Genomic DNA, 24843 nt, shown 5'->3' with positions numbered 1-24843 from the left:
TTAGTGGAGCAAATGGTGAAATCTGAGCAAGGTCTGCAGAATAATAGTGAAAGGTGACAGTATTTTAATAATGTTAATTCCCTGATTTTGACGATCATCCTGTGGTTATATGTTATCACTAGAAGAACAAGGGAAATACTTCATATATTTTTGCAATGTTTTCTAAGTTTGAAATTTTTTCAAAATGAAGTTGAAAAAAATTAAAAAGTATCTTCATCTCAGCAAGAAAGTGACTTGAAAAATCGCTCCAGTGTATCAAACTAACCTTGATAATTATAAAAAACAAATTTATAGCCATTTGTAATTAAACTAGAAATGAATCTTAATTCTAAAATGTAGTTCAATCTTTTCATTTACTAAGACTTGAGCTATTGGACAGGAGCATTATAAACATTAAGAAAATATTCAGAGATAATCAATGGCAGCCACTAGTAACATAATACCTTCTAACACTTAAGATTTTTTGAAGATATGCTTTGGCTAGGACTTACTACAGCACACACTAGATGACATTGTGGCAGTAGAGAGAGGGGAGAATTTGGATTAAGTCTTTTCAAACCAGAGATATCATAATGCTCTCAAACTATGTGCTCAGTTATGTAGATTCCAAAAAACAATTTTAAATCTCCCATTACTTCAGCCAACAATCTGGGCAACAGTAATAATATGTCTCTTTGCTTAAAACAAACCCAGCAACAATTAACTGGAACAGAAAATAAGAACACTAATAGAGTTTGACAAATTTATTGGTACTTTAGTAAAGACAATCATCTTAGTTGTTTCTCTCTCCCATCTTGACTGTAGGTTGATATTTGAGTCAAGAAAATGAAATGTAGGAGAGGGATGTTATTTCAACATAAACATTAAAATGAACAAAAATGGAAAGTTTGCCTACATTAAAGCAAGTTAAATTCATGTATCTTGATATAATTAAATCATGTAAGAACTAATAGTTCTATATACATTTCCATTGTTTTACTTGGGGCTTATTCTAATCTCAAATGCAAGTGAACAAAGTATTAGGAATATATACAGGCTGCTTCTCTGGAGTTATTACTTATTAAAAGAGCTCAGCAAGTAGTTACCACCAATCAAACAGTCTGAAGCTGCCTCCAAATCTAACTTTGTAGTTTTCAAGGAAATCATTATACCATATGTTTCTTCTATGTGTGTCTATGCTTTAAAAGATGTGTTTAACTGTCACATTAAAAAAGAATTCATATACAATACAAAAATACAAAATAAACACAATCCTACAACACATAGATTAACAAAGTATATGTGGTCGAAGATTCCGTAAAATATGTTTAAAGATGCATTTTCTTCATTTTCAGTATCTAAAATGTGCTTTTGAGAGGCCACTGGTTAGCAAGTATACAGTTAAAGTAAACCATATTTTTGTGCTAAATAAGAATTCCTGTTAATAAGTTCAAATCAAATTGGATTTCACAAGTTAGTAACATAAATGCTTTGATAAAGTTACAGAAAGTGCATCTTTCTTATCTTCCATCTTCATACAATGTTGCTCCCCCCCTTTTTTTTTTGGTGTTTATACCCTTTAAAAAATAAGAACAGCCAAACATTTAACTATTATGTACATTAAAATTTTTGGTGGTGGTTTGTTATTTTAAAAGAAACAGCTTCCTTATGATTTGCCTCAAGATCTGGTGGAAATGCTTACAGGAACTAGCTAATAACAAAAATCAAGAGAAGCACATTCAAAATACTGATTTACTTTGGTAGCAAATGGTTGTTTTTTGAAGACTAATGAAGGTAGACAAGACCCTTAAAATGAAGTGGGCTATTTTAAATACTTAACAGTTTACATAAAATTTAAAAATGTTCTTTCTAAAGAGCTTTAAGCATCTGTATCCACTGATAGCAATGCAATAACTAGTTAATGATGATGTGAAACTAAACAAATGCCCATTAGGAAAAAAAAAAAGCTGTATTTTATCTAATTTACTTTCTCAGTCAATAGTCCAGTAACATTTTCCTCCCAATACAATACTCCCTTCTCTATAAGGCTGTTCCTGGGAGCCAGACAAGTTTAGGTTAATAAGGGAGTTAAGTTAGAGAGTAACTGCCTACAGTTTAAATAGACAACTTTTTGCTTCCCTCCTAATGTGCTAATAGTTGTGTCTAAAAAAATATGCAATTCTTAGAAAGGTACCATTTCTGAATTTTTTAGTATCTGTAACCTTTGGAAACTAATCACATGAAACTACAAAATTAGTAAATGTCTCGAAATCTGTATATAAAACATAAATTACCTCTAATTTCAAATTCTCATTTATTAGTGTATCACTCAATATTTAAAAAAAGAAAAAGAAAAAAAAGGCGGCTCCAAAGATAGTCTTATACCATTCCTTAAAAAAGGAAACTGTTCCTTTTAACTTTACACCCACCCCACACCCCAATCTCAAAACACATCATTTAATTGTCTTGGTCATGGACATTTCCAAGATGAGATTTTATATTTCGCTCCCATAGCTTCTGGTTATCAGAAAACCCATGCTTTCCTTTATTGAAGGAATTTGGTCCTGCTGATGTTGGTGTATCCCTGTGTTAAAAGAAAGAAATTTATTTAAAATGTTATATAATGACTTTTAGGCCATGTTTTTAACTCTTTCAAAATGTCTGTTTAGCACCCATTATAAATGGAGGCCAAACATCAGAAGCTGCTACACATCTTTTTAAAAATACCCTTTCCACAGACCCAGTCCTAAAATTTCAGATTCAGTGGGCCTGAGGAGGAGCCAGGTAAATTTGTAGATTTAACAAACATTTAAGGTAATTTTGATAAACAGCTAAAGGTGGCAACCACTATAGTTGCTTGTAACCCACTGTGGTTTAGTCCCTAAGAAGTGTCTGACTCTTGCAACCCCATAGACTATAGCCCGCCAGGCTCCTCTGTCCATGGGATTCTCCAGGTAAGAATACTGGAGTGGACTGCCATTTCCTTCTCCATGTAACCCGTTAACAGGGTCATTAAATCAATTTGGTGACCTGCCACCAGTATTTACAAAAAATGAAACAAAAAAAAATGAAGATATGGTTGCCATTTTATGAACATGCTTTGATGTTAAATGTTAAGATATATGCAGGTATAGATTTGGTTTATATTTTGGTTATAATGTCAGATGTATTTTTTACTTTAGAGTCTTGTATGAAAGGGAGGCCGGTAGACAGCCACTGGCACTGTTCCCATTGGAACCAAAGGCAAAGTCTTAAGACTGATGCTAAAAGACTTAGCACTTAGTTCTTGGGAGAATACACATTTGCTAGAAACGGGGACGTGGTAGAGGCTGTTTTGAAGCGCAGCTTCCTTACTGACCTCTGAGTTATCCATTTATGCACAAAGACAAACTGAGTATCATGTTAATATGAAATTAATGTTATCTCCATAATAACAAACAGGAAAATTTAAAGATGGTTTTTATCTTATTTTTATATTTAGCATCTATATTACCAAGGAAAAAGGAGCACATATAATCAAGATTAAGTGGTGGGAATGCTACTGTAGGTGAGATGAGTGAAAGCCATTTCTTTATACTTGAAAAAAATTTTAAATCGGAAACTTCTGTTTACTTGAAGAAATATAGATTACATGTATCTGAAAAGAAATAGCATTATATTGTAGCTATTTTTTCTTAAAAGACGAATTTTCTCTTATCAGGAGAGATATACTGCTATATTAGAAAACGAAACTGTTTTGCCCAAATATGCAAGAAAAGCTTGAACACTAACAGACTATGTGCAATTTATTCTTGCTTTAAATTCACTATAATTTTCTACAATATTATACAAAAATTATACCTTCCAATATTCTTCATCCTCATCTTTGCTTCTGGAGGCATTTCCTCTGGTTCACTCTGGAAAAAAAAGAGACACAAAGAAATGACTGCATATAGATACAGCAGACTCTTGAACAATGCAGGGGGCGGTTAGGGGTACCACCCCCCGACCCAAACCTCCTCCAGTCAAAAACCTGTGTATAACTTTACAGTGAGCCCTCCATATCCATGGTTCCACATCCAAGGATTCAATCAACTTGGGATAGTGTAGTACTGTATGTAGCACATGTTTATGGAAAAAAAATCTGCGTATAAATAGGCCTGTGCAGTTCAAACCTGTGCTGGCCAAGGGTCAACTATATTAAAATCACTTGATACTAATAATGCTAAATTTTATATCCAACTGTAAATTTTGGTTAAAAAAGTATCTAATTTTAACTACATTAAAGAGACCTATACTTCAAGTGCTGAATCTGCAAAAAGAAAGAATTCTGGTAAAAAACCTGATACTTTAGAACTAAAAGTAGTTGTTTACTAGAATCTACATGTTGTGTTAAATGCTTTAATATGCACTATCTCTGAAAACTCTTAACAATCCTACCACACGGGATGAGTGTCATCATTCAAATGTTGTAGCTGAAGTATGCATGGTTAACATGTCCAAAGTCACAAAACAGCTGGACACTAAAAAAATGCTCTAAACCACTTCACTGTATCGCCCCTTCTCAAAAATGTCTTCTTTCCTGTAAAGACATCTTGAAAGCTCATTCCTTACTGCTTTTCCAGTTACAGCTGGTGGAAAAGAATGTGACAAGTGTCTTTTAGACGTTTTTATGTGTAAATGTGACTGCTGAGATAAATATTTTTTAAGCAGTCATCTCAAGATCCACCTTAAAGAGGTTTCTACTGGTCAAATCTGGGACAATTTGAGCATTATAGCCTATTGAATAGGCTACGCTTGTATAAATAAAGAAAAGCTCTTCCTTAAGTGAGACAATTAATAAACATAGACAGGAGGAAAGAATGAAAAAAAAAAACACCATCTGGCAAACATAATAGAACTAATTCTGGTAACAATCATCAACGAATGTTAACATTCATGAATGAATGCTTAAGTAGTTAGGTATTTTCATGTATTCTTAAAACATATCCCAAGATAAATTTTAATTATAAAAGGTAAAACAGTAATTTGACAGAAGAGCGATCTGGCAGTCACCACTTAACCCAATGATCAAAGGTAGCACTGCCAGTAACAGGACACACTGACACATGTGCTCCTGATATAATATGCACGGCAACCTGGCATCATTTCTGTGGTACACCGGCCAAGGGGAACGTGAAGCTAATAATAAGGGAACATCAGACAAATCCAAACTGGGGAACATTCTACAAATTAAAAGAAACTAAAGAGAACGGAAAAAGTATTTTTAAATTTCAAAATTAAACAAATGAACATATTCTCTGTCCACTGTATTTCAGGCTGAGATATATATCCAAGGCTAACTATGTTCCTCAGAAAAATAAGAATCAAATAAAGACTTTATTTCCTTGTTTTTGGCAGCACTGTAAGGCACGCAGGATCTTAATTCCCTGACCAGAGATCAAATCCACACCTCCTGCAGTAGAAGTGCGGAGACTTAACTACTGGACTGCCAGGGATCATTACCGTCTTATGGCAGAAAGAGTGCTGTCTGAACCTGTCTAAAATTTCTTTAAAAACAGGGAAGACAATACAGGACAAGAAACCAGAAAGCCAAGTTCTAGTTCTAAGTTCTAGATGACACTTGCGTGCATCAGCACATACTCATGCACTCATAGCTTAATTTCTCCATTTGAAAAATAAGAATAACCGTAACACACAACTCACAGGGATATATGGAAGGTAAAATAAAGATATGTGCAAAGACTCAATTTGTTAGATATTCAACATAAGCATTATGTAGGTGCTTACAATTTTCAGCCTTTCTACTTCTGCACATGCTATTCTCTTCTTCCTATACTGTCCTTCCCTGACATAATCTGTAGAGGTCAAAATGCTACATAATCTCTTAAGAATTCTGGTTAGACATGACAGAAAATATTACATTTAAGTCGATGCTTTTCAAAAATTTTTTTTGGGGGAAGGGGACATAAAAAGTTTTTTCCTCAACAAAATACTACTTGGATTTCCAAATACCAAATAGATAAGAGAGCAGACATAAATGAAATAGCAGCAGGAGACTAGAGTCATGCTTGTTAGCCAGTTTGATTCCTGGGTCGGGACGATCCCCTGAAGAAGGGTTGGCTACCCACTCCAGTATTCCTGGGCTTCCCTAGTTGCCCAGAGGGTAAAGAATCTGCCTGCAGTGTGGGAGATCTAAATTTGATTCCTGGGCTGGGAAGATCCCCTGGAGGAGGGCATGCCAACCCACTCCAATATTCCTGCCTGGAGCAGGGCAGAGCAGCCTGAGTCGGCTGCAGTCCACGGGGACTGGACTCCACAAAGAGTTGGACACAACTGAGCAACCAAGTATGCAATACCACAGTAGCTCCTGAGACATTCCCACAGAGCCCCGGAACTCTAAGAAATGGTTTAAAACCCTGTGATCTATATTTAGCCGTCACTTTACAAGTTGGAAAACTAAGGCTCCAAAAGGTAAACTGATTTAGTTGCAGGCTCTCTATTGGTTAATAACTGGACAGGACAGGAAAAGAACCTAGGTCTTCCAACTGCCAGTCCAGTGGTCTTTCCCCAACACTGCATGCATCGAGTTACCTGGCCTCTCTTCCTCAACTAGATCTCTTGTATCATTTCATCTTTTCAGGTACTTCTGATTTTATCTTGGGCCGTTTTATGTGTAAGTCCCTGTACTGCTAGGCTGAATTCCTAGAGGAACATGTCTGATTGATCTTTGTAATCTCACTGTACCTAGCATACAGAAAGCAATCAAATGTATAGAGTGAGTAAATGTCCAAGGGAGAATACAGTGATAACCACTGTATTTACCTATTGAGTCTCGATCATTCCATATTCATCCTTGCCTAAAATTTCTACAAAATCTCCAGGTGTCAAACACAACTGCTCAGCATTACCACTTATGATTTGAAAGCTGATCTTAATTTACAACAGTATTCCTTGGTTTGTCAAAACCCTGCCTAATGTTTGGGACAGAGGAGCCTGGTGGGCTGCTGTCTATGGGATTGCAGAGAGTCAGACATGACTGAAGCAACTTAGCAGCAACAGCAGCAGCAGATTTCTTCTCTTAAATACTCTTGCCAATCACTCCAGCCCCACGTTTTGTGCTCCTCTGAAGGTTAATTCTTATCCAAATTGTTCTTGGGAGCTATTACTCAGGTACTCATAGCACACATATGTATTATTACTCATAGTAAGCATTTGTTGATTTAAGTTCCTTGCTCCTCAAAGTCTATTTTAAATAATCCCCCAACCAAATTACTAGAAATATCCAGATTGTGCAGATGTCATTAGAAAAAAAAAAGAAAAAACACACACAAACCCAAACTGTTAAGAGTTGCCAAAAAAAAAAAAGTTCACTAGTACCATTAATATAACTTGACAATTTGCCACTAATGTTGTCCTAAAGAACAGGTTAAAGTAAAACAAAGAAAACTAGCTATCAACTTACATCTTCATCTTCATTAAAAGCTGCTGCTACTGAAAGGGTTTTTGGAGCAAGAGTTGGAACCGGTTCTTTAGGCTTCTGAAGAAGAAACATTAGAAAGAGTATCATCACATAATGTTTACACAGGCTTATTTAACGACAGGAATAACATCTTCAAAGATGCAACGTTACATTTTCATAGAAACATATAGTAAGGAACTAAGAACAAACTTTGGAGAAATCCATCTTCTTTCTTGAAAATGTGGGTTATCAACAGTAGATTTTACTTTATTAATCATATGGCCATTTGTTTTCCTCCTGTCCAAGATTTTCTAGTTAGGATCTATAATTTAATATTATTTACATAAAGGTACTTAGCACGGGTTAAGAGAAAATGAATATCAATACTTGCCCATAGTAACATGAAAGTTAAGCACAGATTACCCTGAGAAAGACACCAAGATTCATCTTTCTCTAACAGCTGGCTGCCACTGGATAGTGGCACTCAGAGATCCGAGGGGTACTGAAGTGCTCACGAAGTATCCAAGCCAGAAAACCTTTACTTCAACTTGCACATTCTATTTTGAGGTCCTGTTAACTAGATTTCTATTAAACAGACTTAAATCTCCCCCTGCCTTCTCAGCTTACTGGTTACCACGTTACGAACACCGAAGGCCCCTTAGCATTTCTTGCCTGAACTATGTTAGATTTACCATTTTCCTGGCTTCTGTTGTTTTTATCCCTCTAATTTTCTATACTAGTACCAGAGTACTGCTTCTAAAATGCAAATCTGTTTAAAGGGTCTACAATAGTTCCACGACTCCTCTAGAACCTAAAGACTAAAACCAAATTTTCTTATGGACCTTTATGTCCTTTATGATTTGGTCCTATGGTCTTATTTGGAGGGCTTTCTAACCCTCCATTTAACTACCAAACACTTCGTAACAATGAACAATTTCCTGAATGCATCATGTAGCTTCACATTTAAATTGCCTTTGCATAAGACACCTTGAGCATTCTGTGGTCTCTTCTGCAACTAAGGAACCCAAGGCCACAGCAGTGAAAGCACTGAATCTTAATCACTGGACTGCCAGGGAATTCCCTGCATTAAAGTCTTTTTTATCTGAGTCCTTTTGCCTCTTTCCTGTATTTAAAGTCAGCTCTAGCATCACCTCCCCTATAAAATCATCTCTGAGCTGCTGAAACAAAATTAACCATCCCTCTTATATAACACAAACATCTTTAAAAAGTGTGTACTTTTGAAGAAATGAAAATGTTCATTTGGAAATTATGCACAGTGACTCCAGAAAACACCCTTTACTCTTAAAACATGTCATGTATTTGACTGTTTTACATACAACATAAGACTCAAGTATTCTCCGGTGGTTTGACTATCTTTTCACATCATATAATCAAAAGCAACAGTTTCAACTATTTTCACATCCTACATCTCACTTCACCAAGATTATGTTTACACTTTGGTTTATTTTATGAAAAAAAAAAAAAAAAAAAAGTTTGTTTTCTAAAGGTTTAAGTTTTAGTGAATAGGCCTTTTTAAGCATAACCTTCCTAACTAAAATGATCAGCAATTACTAAATCATTTCAATGACTTAGAAAAAGTAGGGATATGGGTATCTGACTTATGTGGTATGTTCAACCACAGTAAAATCTATTACCAAGGGGAACACCTAGATAAGAAGTGTACATGAGAACCACATCTTTAACGACAATCAAAAAAAGTAAATATTTATGCAGGTGGGTATATGCAATGTTATAAAAAAACAGATTAAACCAAAAGAATCAGCTCAAGTAGAAAGAAGAATCTTGAAATAATGAAGTTATAAGCTGAATGCCTTTTGTTCAGACTAAATTTTTTACAAAAAGGAAGAAAAGGCAAAACAGCATATGGCAGGAGTGGGGGTTCTAAGGAATAGTAGCTTTATGAAAACTAGACATGTAGCTCAAACACACACACTCCAGTAGGAATCTGATCCATATTTTTTCTCCTGATCCATTTAAAAATCTTTGAACATCTAATGAAGATATCAAGCTGTATGTACTGGGCAACTGAGCGTTAATTTTCACAGGACATGAATAAACCAAAGCAATTTTAGGATTATACTCCTTACACAAGAATGTATAACCATATTCTAAAGTCAACAGCAATATGCTATTAAAGTAACTTCCTTTTTCTTAAAGAGGAGACCTATTTAGTTGAATCACGGAAACTATCACTTCTGTAGATCAGAAATAGTCCAATGTCTAATGCTTCAATCTAATATTTCAGTTATTTTCAGACACTCAACAGTTAATAAGCACTAATTTAAGGTTTACATCTAAAAACAAGAAATCAAAAGTTGATCCACAAAGGACTATTATCATAGGTTTTAATACTCAACATCCATTTGTAGCTCCAAAGTAAGTTAATCAGGAAGCTCTTATTAAGCAGTACCTTACTCACATTTATCTTTTACGACACAAATGATTTCTAGAGATACTATTTTTTAACATCACTGGAATTAAAAGATAAACATTTTTCAGAGGTTTTGCACAAGTTAGGAAAGTATAAGCTAGTCATATATTCCCTACAATATTTGTTCCTTCTCATATTCCAAACCTTTTTAAAAAACAGCTGGAGTTATAATTCATCCAGACTAATAATTTCTTAAATACTTACATGTTGTAAGTTCATCCACCAACGTATCATCTTATACTTATCATAATCCAATAAAAGCAGGTTTCCAAAACACATCCTTAAGACCCATTATAAATATAATATATAAAATAACTCACACTTGAGCCAAGTTTGATGGATATGGCTGAGGCTTTCTTTGTCGTCTGACTACCTATGGCAAATCCAAACTTGGAGATCTTTGTAGGCTTTGTTGGGAGGTCTGCAGTTTCATCTTCAGCTGATCGCTTCTCAGCGCTGCGACTGGAATTTTCCCCTCCATTACTGGAAGAAACAGTCTTAGTTTTCACAGGTTTTTCTGCTTCTTCTTCAGGTCCTGGTGAAGTCGAAACAACTTACCAAGATGAGCTATTTTTACTGAGCAGATTGATGGGAGCAGCAACCTCAAAAAGCATCGTTATAAGGAAGATACCTCTGCAGTTGTCACCTACTGACCCAACAGTCTCTTCCACTGTTTGTTAGAGTATACAGCAGGAACTGAGATTGTGTGGCAGTAGAAGAGGCTCCCATGAATTAACTAGCATAAAATACAGAGCAATTTAAAATTATAAAAATAGAGTTCACAAAAGACCCTTCAACTAAATACTCTACGTTGCATAATAATCTAATTACCTGTGGAATTTTGCTTTTCATAAATTAAGAACTATAAACTCTTCTACATGAACTGGTTTGTTGGCAATTAGTCACATCATAGAATACATTTGACTAATAAAACACCTAATATTCTTCAATAGTATACTACTAGTTATACAAAGTACCTTTTTATGACCAGCCCGTTATGTCCCAAACTACATAGTACAGACTGCAGTAACTTTCTTGAGTGACGTGTTCTTCATGAACATTTCACACAATCTTTAGAAAGGAACTTCAAGGAAGACATCAAGGTCATCCCCTCTTTAGTAACTTAATTCTACTCTCAAAGCTTGATTATCATCTGTTTAGCCTATTCTTAAAGAGTGATCAACAATTATATTTAGGTTCACACATTATTTTTTCATCATTAAAAAAGATGAGCTAAAAACGATAATTTCTAACAGAAGGCACACACATGTAGACATGGAATGCAATATGTCTTTCACTAATTTTGCTTGTTTATATTAACAAATGAAATGAGTTAACATCTTGAACGTTACACATGAAGGCTATTTAAGAACATACTGGGAAGCAAGACAGAAGAAAATTGGCTGATTATTAAATATTTTCTTTCCCAAGTTTACCAATTTACCCTGTACAATGTACACCAGATGAATATTTATGGAGAAAGAGAAGATTCTCTAAGGAATGACCCTGACAACAGTTTGGAAAACATGACAAAAAGCAAGAATGGGTGGAAAAGGGGAAATCAAACAGACTGACGAGTAATAAAGGACAAGAGGTTATAGATCCCAATCGATGTAATTTTGGAATGATGGGGTAGCTAAATTAATTAGCACTTTGAACAGAACATTTGATTTTGTTTACAGGAAAATAAAAAATTCTTTATTACCTTTAGACAAGGGGTGAAAGTTGTAATAACAATGTAGGGGAGAAATTAAGCAGTATTAGGTTTGGGGATTTCCTTAGGAAGGAAAGAGCATTATAATGGCTGGCTGAATTCACTTATTTAGATATAAAATTACAAAAGCACTCAAAGAATGTAACATTGCTACTCAATATTTGAAATATAGAATTCAATTTAGAATTTCTTAAAAAGACAGTATTATACAAACATTATTTTTTAGTCTACCACTAAAATCATTTATGCCAAATTTTATTCTGTATCCTTAGAGTTTTAATCAAGTATGAATTTACAGTAAAACCCAAACAGTCATAACTACTACTTCTCTGTGACTGGCACAGCTAAAACTGAAAACTTATTGGCTCTATGTATTGAAACACATTAAAAAAAAAAACCCACTGAATTTACATATAGAAGCAATCTATACACCACTAAAGGCACAAGTTTGTGCAGTCACAAACTCTGAAAAACATCAAAACAAGTAGCACAAAGAACATTTAGTCTTGATTCTAGTGTAACTCTGATCTTTGAACTGTGACTCAAGGACTATCATATTCTAGGAATCCTTTTACCCAAAAAATAGTTCAGGAGCAAAGAATCTAGAAAAGTCAAAGCATAAATATGAGGAAAAGTGAAAAGGATAGTTATTACTATAATATTAAGAACAACATTAAGTGTGACAACTAACTGAACTAGTCTGTGGTAATACATGGAACGTAATACTATCTGTCCACTCCTATGATGTCTGGGGAAGATTTCTATAATTACTGCTCTAGAAAAAGCAGTAACATGTACAGAGGAGTTGAGAAAACTACAATTAACTAATCAACTGCTAGCAACCCAAATTTTATCCACATCTGTGTTCCTGTCATCTGAAGAGGCAAACTATCAAGACCATTATAAAGTGTTTTAAGTCCATTAAGTGTTTTCCCTTAAATACATGTACTACTTTAGCAGTTGTTTGGGTGGGTGAGGCTTGTAATCATGAACTGCTGTTTTCAATTTATTTAATGAGATGTTTTCTATTCTGGCACTGTGGAAAACAAAATTTTGAATGGTCACAGATTAGTAATGTGAAAAATCTTAGCAATGTGACTTACATTTTAAAGAGTGAAAAAATATGCAGTTTAAAAAAAAACAAATCACTTTATAACAAACATGGACAGTTATTAAATTATTAGATTAATTATCAAGGAGTATCTCAATAAGAGATTTTATCTAGTTTGTATTCTGAGCAAATAAAATGTATAGATTAGTTAATGTGAAATCAAACTACACACAGTACTAGCATTTTTTTTTTTCTCGTCTTTCATTGAATAGTTGAGGAAAGGTGGGCCTTGGGAGTCAAAAAGGTACCTTATTTTGAAAAAATTACCTAGTAAGTTTTAAGTCCATAAGGATACCCTTCATGACCCATTTGCATTCTGGTAGCTTCTTTGTCTGAAAAAAAGTGTACATCCACGTCTCTAATAGGACTGGCATGCAGTTTAAATGAAAATATATTCAAGACCCTCTTGACAGAAGAAATGCCAATTTCATTAACGTAGTTATTAGAAACATAAAATAGCTTGAGGTGAGTATGATTACAACATGAATAGCTCTAAAATTTCTACTTGTTTCAAGGAGCTACAAAAATTTAGCCAAAGGGAAGAAGAGAAAAGCTACCCAAAGCCTAACCCTTAACAGTATCCCTCCCCTTAAAGGTGAGAGCAGGTAGTTCAAGTAAGTAGCTTCTCTTATTAATATAAATTCATGTTAACTTCTTAAAAAAATACTTATATTTCCAATTTAATGGACTGTTCAGTAGGAGTTAAAAATCAGAAAAATCCCCAGGTAAGCCCCACCAATACAAACTGGCTAAGTGTTAAATAGTGCCTACTTGCCATAAAATTTTATCAGTTGAAATTTTTTGGTACAACTTCATTAAAAACATGTCATTCAAAAATGGTTAACATGTAACTACTATTTTCTTATAAAGGAAAGCACACTCAAGGCATTATGTAGACGTTATTAAAGAATATCAGCCTAAGTCACTAACAAGGAGACAACTTTTGATAGCAATTAGTAAAAAAGGTAATTTTGTATCACTCTCATCACAAAAATATGCTAACACAGAAACACCAATATTCATACTACAGAGTAAATTATCCCTAACTGAAAGGGTGGTGGATAAATTACACAGTGGAATTATGCTGACACTTATGGTACATTTTTCTGTTTTGTTTTGGCCACTTCAGCCACATGTGGTGTGAAATCTCAGTTCCCTGGGCAGAGACTGAACCCAGGCCAGGCAGTGAAACCCTGGGAAGCCTAACCGCTAAGCCCCCAGGGAATTCCCTCAAACTACATTTTAGCTCACATTAAACACAGTTACTCTCATTCAAGACAAAAAACCATTCTTAAACGGTAGTCTAAAAGTCAGATAAGGCTTTTTAGGCTACAGAGCTTTGTTTTTCCTCAAACTAACTTTTAAGTGTAATTTTACTTGGTAATTTCCAATTTTGGCCACAAAAAACCGCTAAAGAGGTAGTACTAAATGGTTTAAACTGTTGTTCCATAAGCTGTTTTACCAGTAAAACAACAACAGAAAAGAAGGGAGGGGAGTGGAAACGGTGAAAGGAGTTTGGGTTCAAGTAATAGCACCTTATGTATTTTTAAAAAAGGAAATTCTGGGTCCAAAGTTACCAAATATTACACTTTTTTTCAATTTCGTTCCCAAGTTAATTCACATCAAACTTGTTAGGAGGTCCTAACAGTCACCTTCATATACTACTAATTTTATGTATTTTCTCATATTAAATACTTTCAGGGATAAGACTTGAAGAATTAGGACAGTGTGGTACTTAAAACGTTCTAAAGACAGTATCAGCTCGCACGTGTTAAATTAGCCTTGTTAGGACAAAGGGACGAGAAAGCTAGAGAGATTACATGATGTTTCTTTTCCTTAATGCACAAGACCCAAATTTAGAGGGTTGGAGGTGACAGAATAAAGATAGCTGCAACCTGAGTTGACATCGTATCAAATAGGGAAGAGTCACACTAGCCTATTTAGCCAACTAAATATCTGGCAGGCAGCTGGCTGGCAACAGCCTAGCACATAAAAGGCAGACAGTTCAAAGAAAGGCAATCAAACCCTAATCCTAGACCCCAAAGATTAAACCAGGAGACAGGCAAAGGTATTCCTCTTTGCTTCCATCGCCTCGACCCAGCCCTTACAGGATTAGTATTAGGCTTAAAAATGAAGGAATGAAAAAGGCCCGGACAGTCCACTTTCTCACTGAAAAGGGAGCAGCAAACTAACTCCTAGGTGTAACTGAGAGGCCGGCACCGTCGGAAACTCGGCCCGCGGCCAGTTCCTGCGGTCACTGCTCCGTGACTCGCACTGAGTGAGCGCGCGTGTGCGTTTTGTGTGATGTGCGTCTCCGGTGTGGCGGTAGCGGCTCGGGCACCGCCACTCCGAGTCCCACCCCGAGTTCGGTCCCCCTTTCTGGTGCCCATCTCCCTTCTCTTCGGAAGCAGGGTCTCTGCTGGGGCCAGGAGGTGACGAACAGTGACCGGCTCTTCCCTGGTAAGGAGGCGATGTGGGCCCGGATCCCAGTGGGCCGCACCGGGCGTGCCCGGGGCTCGTCTGGGCCCAGCACCTGGCAGGGTGAGAGCCAGATGCGCCCATTCTCGCCCCAGTCTACTCCCCCCACCCCGGGAAGCTCAAAGAAAGGCTCAGAGCATCCCACATAGCCCGCGACGCTGGGGTTGTGTTCACCTCCGGCGGCTCCAGCTCGCTGCGGCTTCTCAGGCTTCTCCTCTCCCGCCTTCCCGTCCGCCATTTTCCCCGCCGCGGCCTCCCCTGCAGCCACGCCAAAGACGTCACGGCCCCGCCCAGCAACCATTGAGCTTCAGAGCCAGCCGTGGAAGCGTCAGCCTAGAGCGACCGTAGAGAATGAAGAGAGGCCTTTTCAGAAACGGAAGTGGATATGATATCATCAGCGAGCCGCCTATGAGGGAAGGGCGGGGTAGGTTGGGTGGGCCTGTAGCCAGTTTATGGGGGCTTTCCTAGGGGTCGGTTAGATTTTCTTGGTCGAGGGGCGGATTGAGAAAAGTGAGAGGTGAGAGCGTAACCCTGGAAACGGTGAGCTTATGTGAGGTTTTTGCCAACTGAGGTGTGGTTGCAGCTGAAGCTAGCAGGATCTCTCATTCTGGTTTTGCTGGATCATGTGTACCTATTGAAAAAAAACGAACGAATTCTTTTTCCTACTTAAAAGGGAAATCCACGTTTATCGAGCGCCCCCTTGTGTCATACCCTATATCGTTTAATCACCACTACTGTTTACTTGGAACAGTAATCCAATGCGAGACGCGTGTTTGATCCCTGGGTCGGGAAGATTCCCTGAAGCAGTAAGTAGCAGCCCAGTTCGGTGTTTTTGCCTGGAAAAGCCCATGGACAGAGGAGCTCTAGGGCCTGCAGTCCATGGGATCTCAGAGTTCGACACAAATGAGCCACTGAGCACACACACAGCACACAATTAGCTGTGAGAGTTGAGGCCGAAGAAAAATTTGTCTAAGGTTATGGAGGCAAGTGGTAAAACTGATTTTTTTCTGCAAGGGATTTCTGTGTCAAGAAACTTTATTACCTAAAGATCGCAGTAGTTTCTGCCTTAGAAATCTTTAGTTGATTCTCCGGGTTTGCAGAATGAAATCCAAGCATCATATTGGGCCCCATCCTAACTTTTCAGCTTCATCTTCCCTTTTTGTCTATATTTATACTGCCCTCTTGCTATTCCTTACCTATAGAACTGTAGTTACTGGGTTTGCTGTCAGTGTTACAGAAATTGGTCTTAAGGAGTCAGAACATGGGTTTGAATCCCTTTACTGACTGAGTAAACCTTCAGCATTTCTTACTGTCTACAGGCCTGAGTTTCCTTCTCTATAAAACAGAGAGAATAATTTGTACATCCTCAGAGGGTAGTCTTGGGGATCAAGTGTGATAATACAATGCCTTGCTTTGGTCACTTTGTACTTCCCTCAATATATTTATGTATTTAAAGGTCTTCCTAGATGGCTCAAAATTTCTTTGCCCACAGAGACCATTTAAATAATTTATTTTCTTTACAGCACTTTATACGGCTCATTTCATGTGAAATGTGCTCTGTATCTGTCAGTGGATGGCTTGTCAGGGTCCGAGTCTAGGGAAAGCAAAAAGAATGAAGATGTGTTCTGTCACCATGACAGAAACAGGGTGGTTTGCTGATATGGTGATTTGAAGCCTCTGGTTCACCATCTATGACAATACGTAAAAGTGCCCAGCAAAATATTTTACATAGTGTGGTAAGTTGCTTCAGTCGTGTCCGACTTTGCGACCCTGTGGACCATAGCCTACCAGGCTCCTCTGTTCGTGGGATTCTCCACACAAGAATACTGGAGTATTTGCCATGCCCTTCTCCAGAGCATCTTCCCTACCCAGGGATCTAGCCTGCATCTCTCATATCTCCTGCATTGCAGGTGGATTCTTTTCTGCTGAGCTACCAGGGAGCATGTAATTAATTCATGTTTGTTTTTTTTTCTTAGATGTGCTCTTCAAAAGTTACTTAATGGATGATACTCTCTTGTTTTGTTTGGGGGCCACACTAAGTGGCTTTTGGGACCTTAGTTCCCCAACCAGGGATTGAACTAAGGCCCTCAGCACTGAAAGCATGGAGTCCTAACCATGGTATGGCCAAGGACTTTCTGAGACACTCAGTTTAATCATTTTTTAAATGGAGACATAAATATTCATTTATAGTTGCAAATGTATTACTCATAAATGCTTCTGTCTTTAAATGACAAAAATGAATTTTAGAGAGGTCACATAAAGCTATCCAGTTACATGTACCACATTGTAGAGGTTAAACATGGAAGATACTAACCCATTCACCTGTCAATTCCTTGAGGTCATATTGTACCTATCTTGCTCACCAGTGTTCCCCTCAGACCTAGATTACACCAGTTTTCCATAAATACCCATTGACGAAGTGAATGCCAACTTGCAGGAATCACCCCCAATAAACAGATTAAGGGGTGAAAAGGCAGTTGAGTGCAGGGAAAAGAGCAGCAGCATTGATAGCATCACACAAAACTTAATTTAGATTATAACCCTGCTATTTGCTAATTCTGTGAGCTTGAACTTATAAGGTAATCTTAATACATTTTAACTATAAAAATGTACCAATACTTATAGGGTTACTGAGAGGAGTAAGTGTGATAATACAGGTAAAGTTTGTAATACATTGCCTGGATCATGGTGGGTACTTGCTTAATAGTAGATATTTTTTTGCAGTCTCTAAGAGCTATTCAAATAATGATTTAATAAGCTGAAAATGAAGATTAATATAGACAACAATTACTGTAAGTTAAATGTGTAATATGTGAGGTGATAGCTATACTGTGCAGTATACATTCATGCCTACTATATGCCAAGCACAATCTGTAATTTTTTAACATGAAATCAAGTGCATTAAATCATCACTGGATGAATTGACTGTTAACGTTACTCTTGCTTTTATGGAAGAGGAAACAGGGACACTGAAAATTAAGAGGTGGAGGTGAACCTGGAATTCAGGCAGAGAAATACAAAAAATCAGAGAAGAAACGTGGCTAATCTTGGTTTCACTAACCTTGAGTGTGTGCATGCTAAGTCGCTTTACTAGTGTCTGACTGTATGACCCTGTGGACTGCAGCTTGCCAGGCTCCTCTGTCCATGGGATTCTCCAGGCAAGAATACTAGAGTGGGTTGCCTTGCCCTCTTCCAGGGGATCTTCCTGAACCAGGGATTGAACCTGTTTCTAACCTGCATTGGCAGGAGGGTTCTTTTACCACTGCTGCTACTGCTAAATCACTTAAGCTGTGTCCGAATCTGTGTGACCCCATGGACCGCAGCCTACCAGTCTCCTCCATCCATGGAATTTTCCAGGCAAGAGTACTGGAGTGGGGTGCTATTGCCTTCTCCTAGTAGGTTCTTAATCCAGGCTATAATCCCATTATGTTTCCCTATACCATTGTCAAGTTTTTATACATTAGAATCATCTGAAAACTTCTTAAAACAGTTACAACTCTGGTATCACTAAATTTGTGATTCAGTAGATTCAGTGGGTGGGCCCCCCCAAACATACATTTCTAACTAGTTCCCAAATAGTGAGGCTGCTAGTCTGGAGACCACATGTTGAGAACCCTGGCCCTAATTCATTCACTTGTTTAGACTATTTCACAGTTTCTCTGTTCTCTCCTCAACTGATGAATCTGATTCTTATTTTCAGTAATAAAATAATAGAAATCAAAACAGAACTTCTGTATATTCACATTATATCTGTGATGTGGTATCTAAATTTGTACTTTTATTTTCTGTCTTCTTTTCTGTTACTGGTGCAATAAATCCCATCCTTCTTGCTTATAAAAGGTTCCCTCTAATGTTATCTCCCATATCTACAAAACAACCATAACAAAACAAAAAACTCTTGGGATCTCATAACTCCCTCTACCTCTTCATTACTATTCCCCTTCATATAGAAACTCTTTGGAAGGATTGTTTATACTCATTGTCTCCAGTATTTCTTTGGTATTTGCTGTGAAAGTGCTGCACTCAATATGCCAGCAAATTTGGAAAACTCAGCAGTGGCCACAGGACTGGAAAAGGTCAGTTTTCATTCCAATCCCAAAGAAAAGCAATGCCAAAGAATTTCAAACTACCACATAATTGCACTCATGTCACACACCAGCAAAGTAATGCTCAAAATTCTCCAGGCCAGGCTTCAACAGTATGTGAACCGTGAACTTCCAAATGTTCAAGCTGGTTTTAGAAAAGGCAGAGGAACCAGAGATCAAATTGCCAACAACTGCTGGATCATCAAAAAAGCAAGACAGTTCCAGAAAAAAAATTATTTCTGCTTTATTGACTATGCCAAAGCCTTTGACTATTTTGACTTTGTTGACTATCACAACAAACTATGGAAAATTCTTCAAGAGATGGGAATACCAGACCACCTGACCTGCCTCCTGAGAAATCTGTATACAGGTCAAGAAGCAACAGTGATAACTGGACATGGAACAACAGACTGCTTCCAAATTGGGAAAGGAGTATGTCAAGGCTATATATTGTCACCCTGCTTATTCAACTAATTGCAGAGTACATCATGAGAAATGCTGGGCTGGATGAAGCACAAGCTGAAATCAAGCTTTCCAGGAGAAATATCAATAACCTCAGATATGCAGATGACACGACCTTTATGGCAGAAAGCGAAGAAGAACTAAAGAGCCTCTTGATGAAAGTGAAGGAGGAGAGCAAAAAAGTTGGCTTAAAACTCAACATTCAGAAAACGAAGATCATGGCATCCAGTCCCATCAGTTCATGGCAAATAGATGGGGAAACAATGGAAACAGTGACAGAATTTATTTTCTTGGGCTCCAAAATTACTGCAGATGGTAACTGCAGCCATAAAATTAAAAGATGCTTGCTCCTTGGAAGAAAAGCTATGACCAATCTAGACAGCATATTAAAAAGCAGAGACATTACTTTTCCAACAAAGGTCCGTCTAGTCAAAGCTATGGTTTTTCCAGTGGTCATGCATGGATGTGAGAGTTGGACTATAAAGGGAGCTGAGCACCGAAGAATTGATGCTTTTGAACTGTGGTGTTGGAAAAGACACTAGAGTCCCTTGAACTGCAAGGAGATCCAACCATCCATCCTAAAGGAAATCAGTCCTGAATATTCATTGGAAGAACTAATGCTGAAGCTGAAACTTCAATACTTTGGCTACCTGATGTGAAGAACCGACTCACTGGAAAAGACTCTGATGCTGGGAAAGATTGAAGGTGGGAGAAGAAGGGGATGACAGAGAATAAGATAGGTGGATGGCATCACCAATGCAATGGACATGAGTTTGAGTAAGCTCTGGGAGTTGGTGATGGACAGGGAAGTTTTGTGTACTGCAGTCCATGGGTCCCAGAGTCGGACACGACTGAGCACCCGAACTGAACTGCTACCACCCTGATCCAACTCACTGTTATCTTTTGCTGTTTCTGCAGTAGCCTCCTAACTGGTCCCTCTCATTTAATCTGGTGTCAATAGAGCATCTAAAGTGATCCTTTTTAAATGAATCAGGTTGATTCATTCAACATATATCAAGCTGCATCTTCCCTGGTGGCTCAGTCTGTGAAGAATCTGCTTGCAAGATGGGAGACCTGCGTTTGATCCCTGGGTCAGGAAGATCCCCTGGAAAAGGAAATGGCAACCCACTCCAGTATTCTTGCCTGGAGAATTCCATGGACAGAGGAGCCCAGTGGGCTACAGTCCATGGGGTCACAAAGAGTCAGACACGACTGAGTGACACTTTCTTTTTTCACTTTATGTGCCAGGCACTGTACCAGGTCCTGGGGCTACGACAGTAAATAAGACAGAAAAGGGAGTTCCCTAGTGGCCTGGTGGTTAGGATTCCAGGCTTTCACCTGCATGACCTGGGTTCAATCCCTGGTCAGCAAAATGAGATCTTTCCAAAAAAGAAAAATGTAACATTGTAAATCAACTATACTTTTCAATTGTGTACTCAGTCACTCCGTTGTATCCAGTTCTCTGTGACTGTATGTGTGTGCTTGTGTGTGTGTCCATTAAGTCAATTGAGTCATGTCCAACTTTGCAACTCTATGGACCATAGCCTGCCAGGCTCCTAAAGTGCTTCTGGGCACATAGTAAGTACTCAGTAAATACTTGCTAAATGAATGAATGAGGCAGATAAGCTGCTAGACTGGGAAAAGGAAGACCACTGTAGTGATACAGAAACAAGGAAGAGGTATTTCAAAGAGGAAAGAGTTCAGTGAGATCTTCATGGTCCATTAATTAGTAAGAAGTGGCTACTGAATCTGTCTGGAAACAATGGAACTGATGTAAGCACAGAACAGATCACGGGTTTATCAAGGTTTATCAAGCTGCACTGTTGAACTTGGCAGCCTCTCACCCCAAGAATTGCAGCACGCCAGGCCTCCCTGTCCATCACCAGGTCCCGGAGTTCACTCAGACTCACATCCATAGAGTCAGTGATGCCATCCAGCCATCTCATCCTCTGACGTCTCCTTCTCCTCCTGCCCCCAGTCCCTCCCAGCATCAGAGTCTTTTCCAATGAGTCAACTCTTTGCATGAGGTGGCCAAAGCACTGGAGTTTCAGCTTTAGCATCATTACTTCCAAAGAAATCCCAGGGCTGATCTCCAGAATGGACTGGTTGGATCTCCTTGCAGTCCAAGGGACTCTCAGGAGTCTTCTCCAACAGCACAGTTCAAAAGCATCAATTCTTCGGCACTCAGTGACTGAACTGAACTGAACTGAAGCCCTTAAATTGTGGTTTGTGCAACTGAAGAACTGAACTCATTTAAGTTAAAAAACTGAAGCAGTTAGCTTTTGTTAAACACAACTATTGTTTTGGTAGGACTGCATTTTAACAATAGAAAATTTAGTATTCATATATTTATTCCTTAAAGTGAAAAGCACGTTTTTTTAGAGAGAGACACACCCCTTAGAAAAGTGTGAGCTATCTCAAAAGGCCAGAGGTGGCCCCAGGGGGTGGGGTCACCTAGGAAAGTGAGAGGTGTGCTGGGAGAAACTCACTCCAGAGTGTGAGCCATTTCAGAAGGTGAGAGCAGCCTAATATTTATATTAAGATGTTCTGTAACCATTAAAATACATACCAGATTTTGAATGTTTAGTTTGAAAAACAATATGAATGTAAAATCACATTAGTTTTCAATAATGGAAACAAATTGAAGTAATAATGTAGGCATATGGGTTAAATATATTAAAACTAATTTCAGTTTTTACCTTTCACATGGCTACTGGGTCAAGTACATATATGGATTGCATTGTATCTCTATTGAATAGCAGTGGTGTAAAGGAAATGGAAACTGTGTTCTGAATACTGACTTGAAGGATCTGGGTTAGAAATTAAACTGTAATATAGTAGGGGTAATAATAGCAAATAAAGGATTTTTAAAATTGTTTAATTATTAAAACGTGGGAATTTAATAGCATGTTTGAAGAGCAGGAGGGAACTAACATTATTATGTGAAAACGTCACTTAACCCTTGGAAGAAAAGTTATGACCAACCTAGATAGTATATTCAAAAGCAGAGACATTACTTTGCTGACTAAGGTCCGCCTAGTCAAGGCTATGGTTTTTCCTGTGCTCATGTATGGATGTGAAAGTTGGACTGTGAAGAAGGCTGAGCACCAAAGAATTGATGCTTTTGAACTGTGGTGTTGGAGAAGACTCTTGAGAGTCCCTTGGACTGCAAGGAGATCCAACCAGTCCATTCTGAAGATCAGTCCTGGTTGTTCTTTGGAAGGAATGATGCTAAAGCTGAAACTCCAGTACTTTGGCCACCTCATGCAAAGAGTTGACTCATTGGAAAAGACTCTGATGCTGGGAGGGATTGGGGGCAGGAGAAGGGGACGACCGAGGATGAGATGGCTGCATGGCATCACGGACTCGATGGACGTTGAGTCTGAGTGAACTCAGGGAGCTGGTGATGAACAGGGAGGCCTGGCGTGCTGCCATTCATGGGGTCGCAAAGAGTCAGACACGACTGAGCGACTGAACTGAACTGAAAGGGAAGACCTTAGGAAACAAGTTACCTTCAAAGGGAAAGAATACTATAGAATAAATATATTGAGTGTTTGAGATGAAGGGAAAAGCTGTTCCTACTTCACACCCAGGAGACCATCTAGTTGGGAGAAACTGTAGCAGTATTTGAGAAATACTAAATTCCAAATTCTAAAAAAAATCTATAAAACTTAAATCAGTATGAGCTCAAACTGGGAGCTTGCCACTGATTTAGAAGCAATCTTAGAAGTCAGTTACTGCTTGGCCATTGGGAAGGGAAAAAAATTAACAAAAAAGTCCAGTGTTGCATCACTGAAACATCTTAGCATACTGTTACACAGAAGTATATGTCCTCAAAGGGACATAACTTGCATATATTGTATTAGAAACTCTATACATTCTGAATGTATAGTCAATTAGTTTATATTTATTTTGCACTTAGGTGCCACACACCATATTGAGACTGATAAATCTAAGCAACGTTAGAACCTATAAAGTGGAGCTGGTACCCAGAGAGCAGGGCTGGAACACTGGATACTCATGAGATGGTCCAGGAACCCTCTTTGCCTTCCCACCAGTGCCAATCCTGTCAGGTGATGTTAATCACTTATTTATGCTATTTTACTTTCTGGTTGTATCCCAAGCAGTTTAAGTATTAGCACCTTGATACTTAGTAGGGTCTAAGAGTTGAAATTAATTCATAATGCATGCACTTGTTTCAATTCTAAGTTTATGCATGACTTTTTCAAGGCCTTTCCAGATGCCATGAATTTAGGTTAGGCGTCAAGTGTTTTTCCATTGCATTTCATTGCCTTATTATAGAGGCCATAATTTATAGGTTAAAAGTCAAGACAGACCTTTTGAATTGTGAGATAATACTTAAAGGCAGAATTGTGCTGTGCTTAGTTGCTTGGTCCTGTCCTACTCTTTGTGACCCCATGGATTGTAGCACACCAGGCTCCTCTGTCTATGGGGATTCTCCAGGCAAGAATGCTGGAATGGGTTGCCATGCCCTCTTCCAGATCTTCCCAACCCAGGTCTCCCACATTGCAGGCGGATTCTTTACCAACTGAGCCACCAGGGAGGCCCAAAAGGCAGTTTTTTTGAATACATTTTCCTTATCTATAAAAAGGTAATAATGATAATACCTAAATTTAGTTGTTTAAATTCTGCATAGTAGGGCTTCTCTGGTGATTCAGCAGTAAAGAATGTGTCTTCAGTGTAGGAGATGCAGGTTTGACCCCTGGGTCAGGAAGATCCCTTGTGGAAGGAAATGGCAACCCGTTATACAGTATTGTCTGGGAAATCCCACGCACAGAGGAGCCTGGTGGGTTACAGTCCATGGGGTCACAAGAGAGTTGGACACGACTGAGTGAGTAAACAACCAACTGCACAGTAACTATTTGGCACAGCGTAAGTACTTAATATTTAGTAAAAGATTGAGTTCTGCTTTAATAAACGTACTGGATAGCATGCCTCAGGCTAACACCCAGTTCAGAAACTAAGTAGAAATATTTGGCCATTGCTATTCCCATGTTTCCAACTTTTCAGTGGTGCAAGACTACAATGAATGTGGTTCCTAAAGTTCCTTTCAGTATACACTTCATAGAAAAAGGAATGGCCATGAGAGGTTCCTCTCAA

The 24843-nt window shown here is 38.1% G+C and overlaps 1 protein-coding gene across 1 annotated transcript; it reads right to left on the bottom strand.

Annotated features, from left to right (window-relative positions):
* PCNP (PEST proteolytic signal containing nuclear protein) lies at window positions 700-15806 on the bottom strand. The gene is made up of 5 exons (XM_013975550.2): window positions 15350-15806; window positions 10193-10407; window positions 7424-7498; window positions 3820-3875; window positions 700-2563 (listed from the first exon to the last, which is right to left on the bottom strand). Exons 1-5 carry the CDS (start codon window positions 15474-15476, stop codon window positions 2437-2439), a joined length of 600 nt encoding a protein of 199 aa, XP_013831004.2. The 5' UTR covers window positions 15477-15806; the 3' UTR covers window positions 700-2436.

This window comes from Capra hircus, chromosome 1 (genome assembly GCF_001704415.2).
Source record: "Capra hircus breed San Clemente chromosome 1, ASM170441v1, whole genome shotgun sequence".
NCBI classification, from domain to species: Eukaryota; Metazoa; Chordata; class Mammalia; order Artiodactyla; family Bovidae; genus Capra; species Capra hircus.
Note: the sequence above shows the minus strand (reverse complement) of the source record. Positions and strands in the feature narration are given on the sequence as shown.

Coding starts and splice junctions, on each gene's coding strand:
- PCNP (XM_013975550.2), bottom strand. CDS start 15,476: ATGGTTGCTGGGCGGGGCCGTGACGTCTTTGGCGTGGCTGCAGGGGAG. Junction 3,876..7,423: donor CTTTTAATGAAGATGAAGAT/GTAAGTTGATAG, acceptor TTTTTTTTCCAG/AGTGAACCAGAGGAAATGCC. Junction 2,564..3,819: donor AGGATGAAGAATATTGGAAG/GTATAATTTTTG, acceptor CTTTTAACACAG/GGATACACCAACATCAGCAG.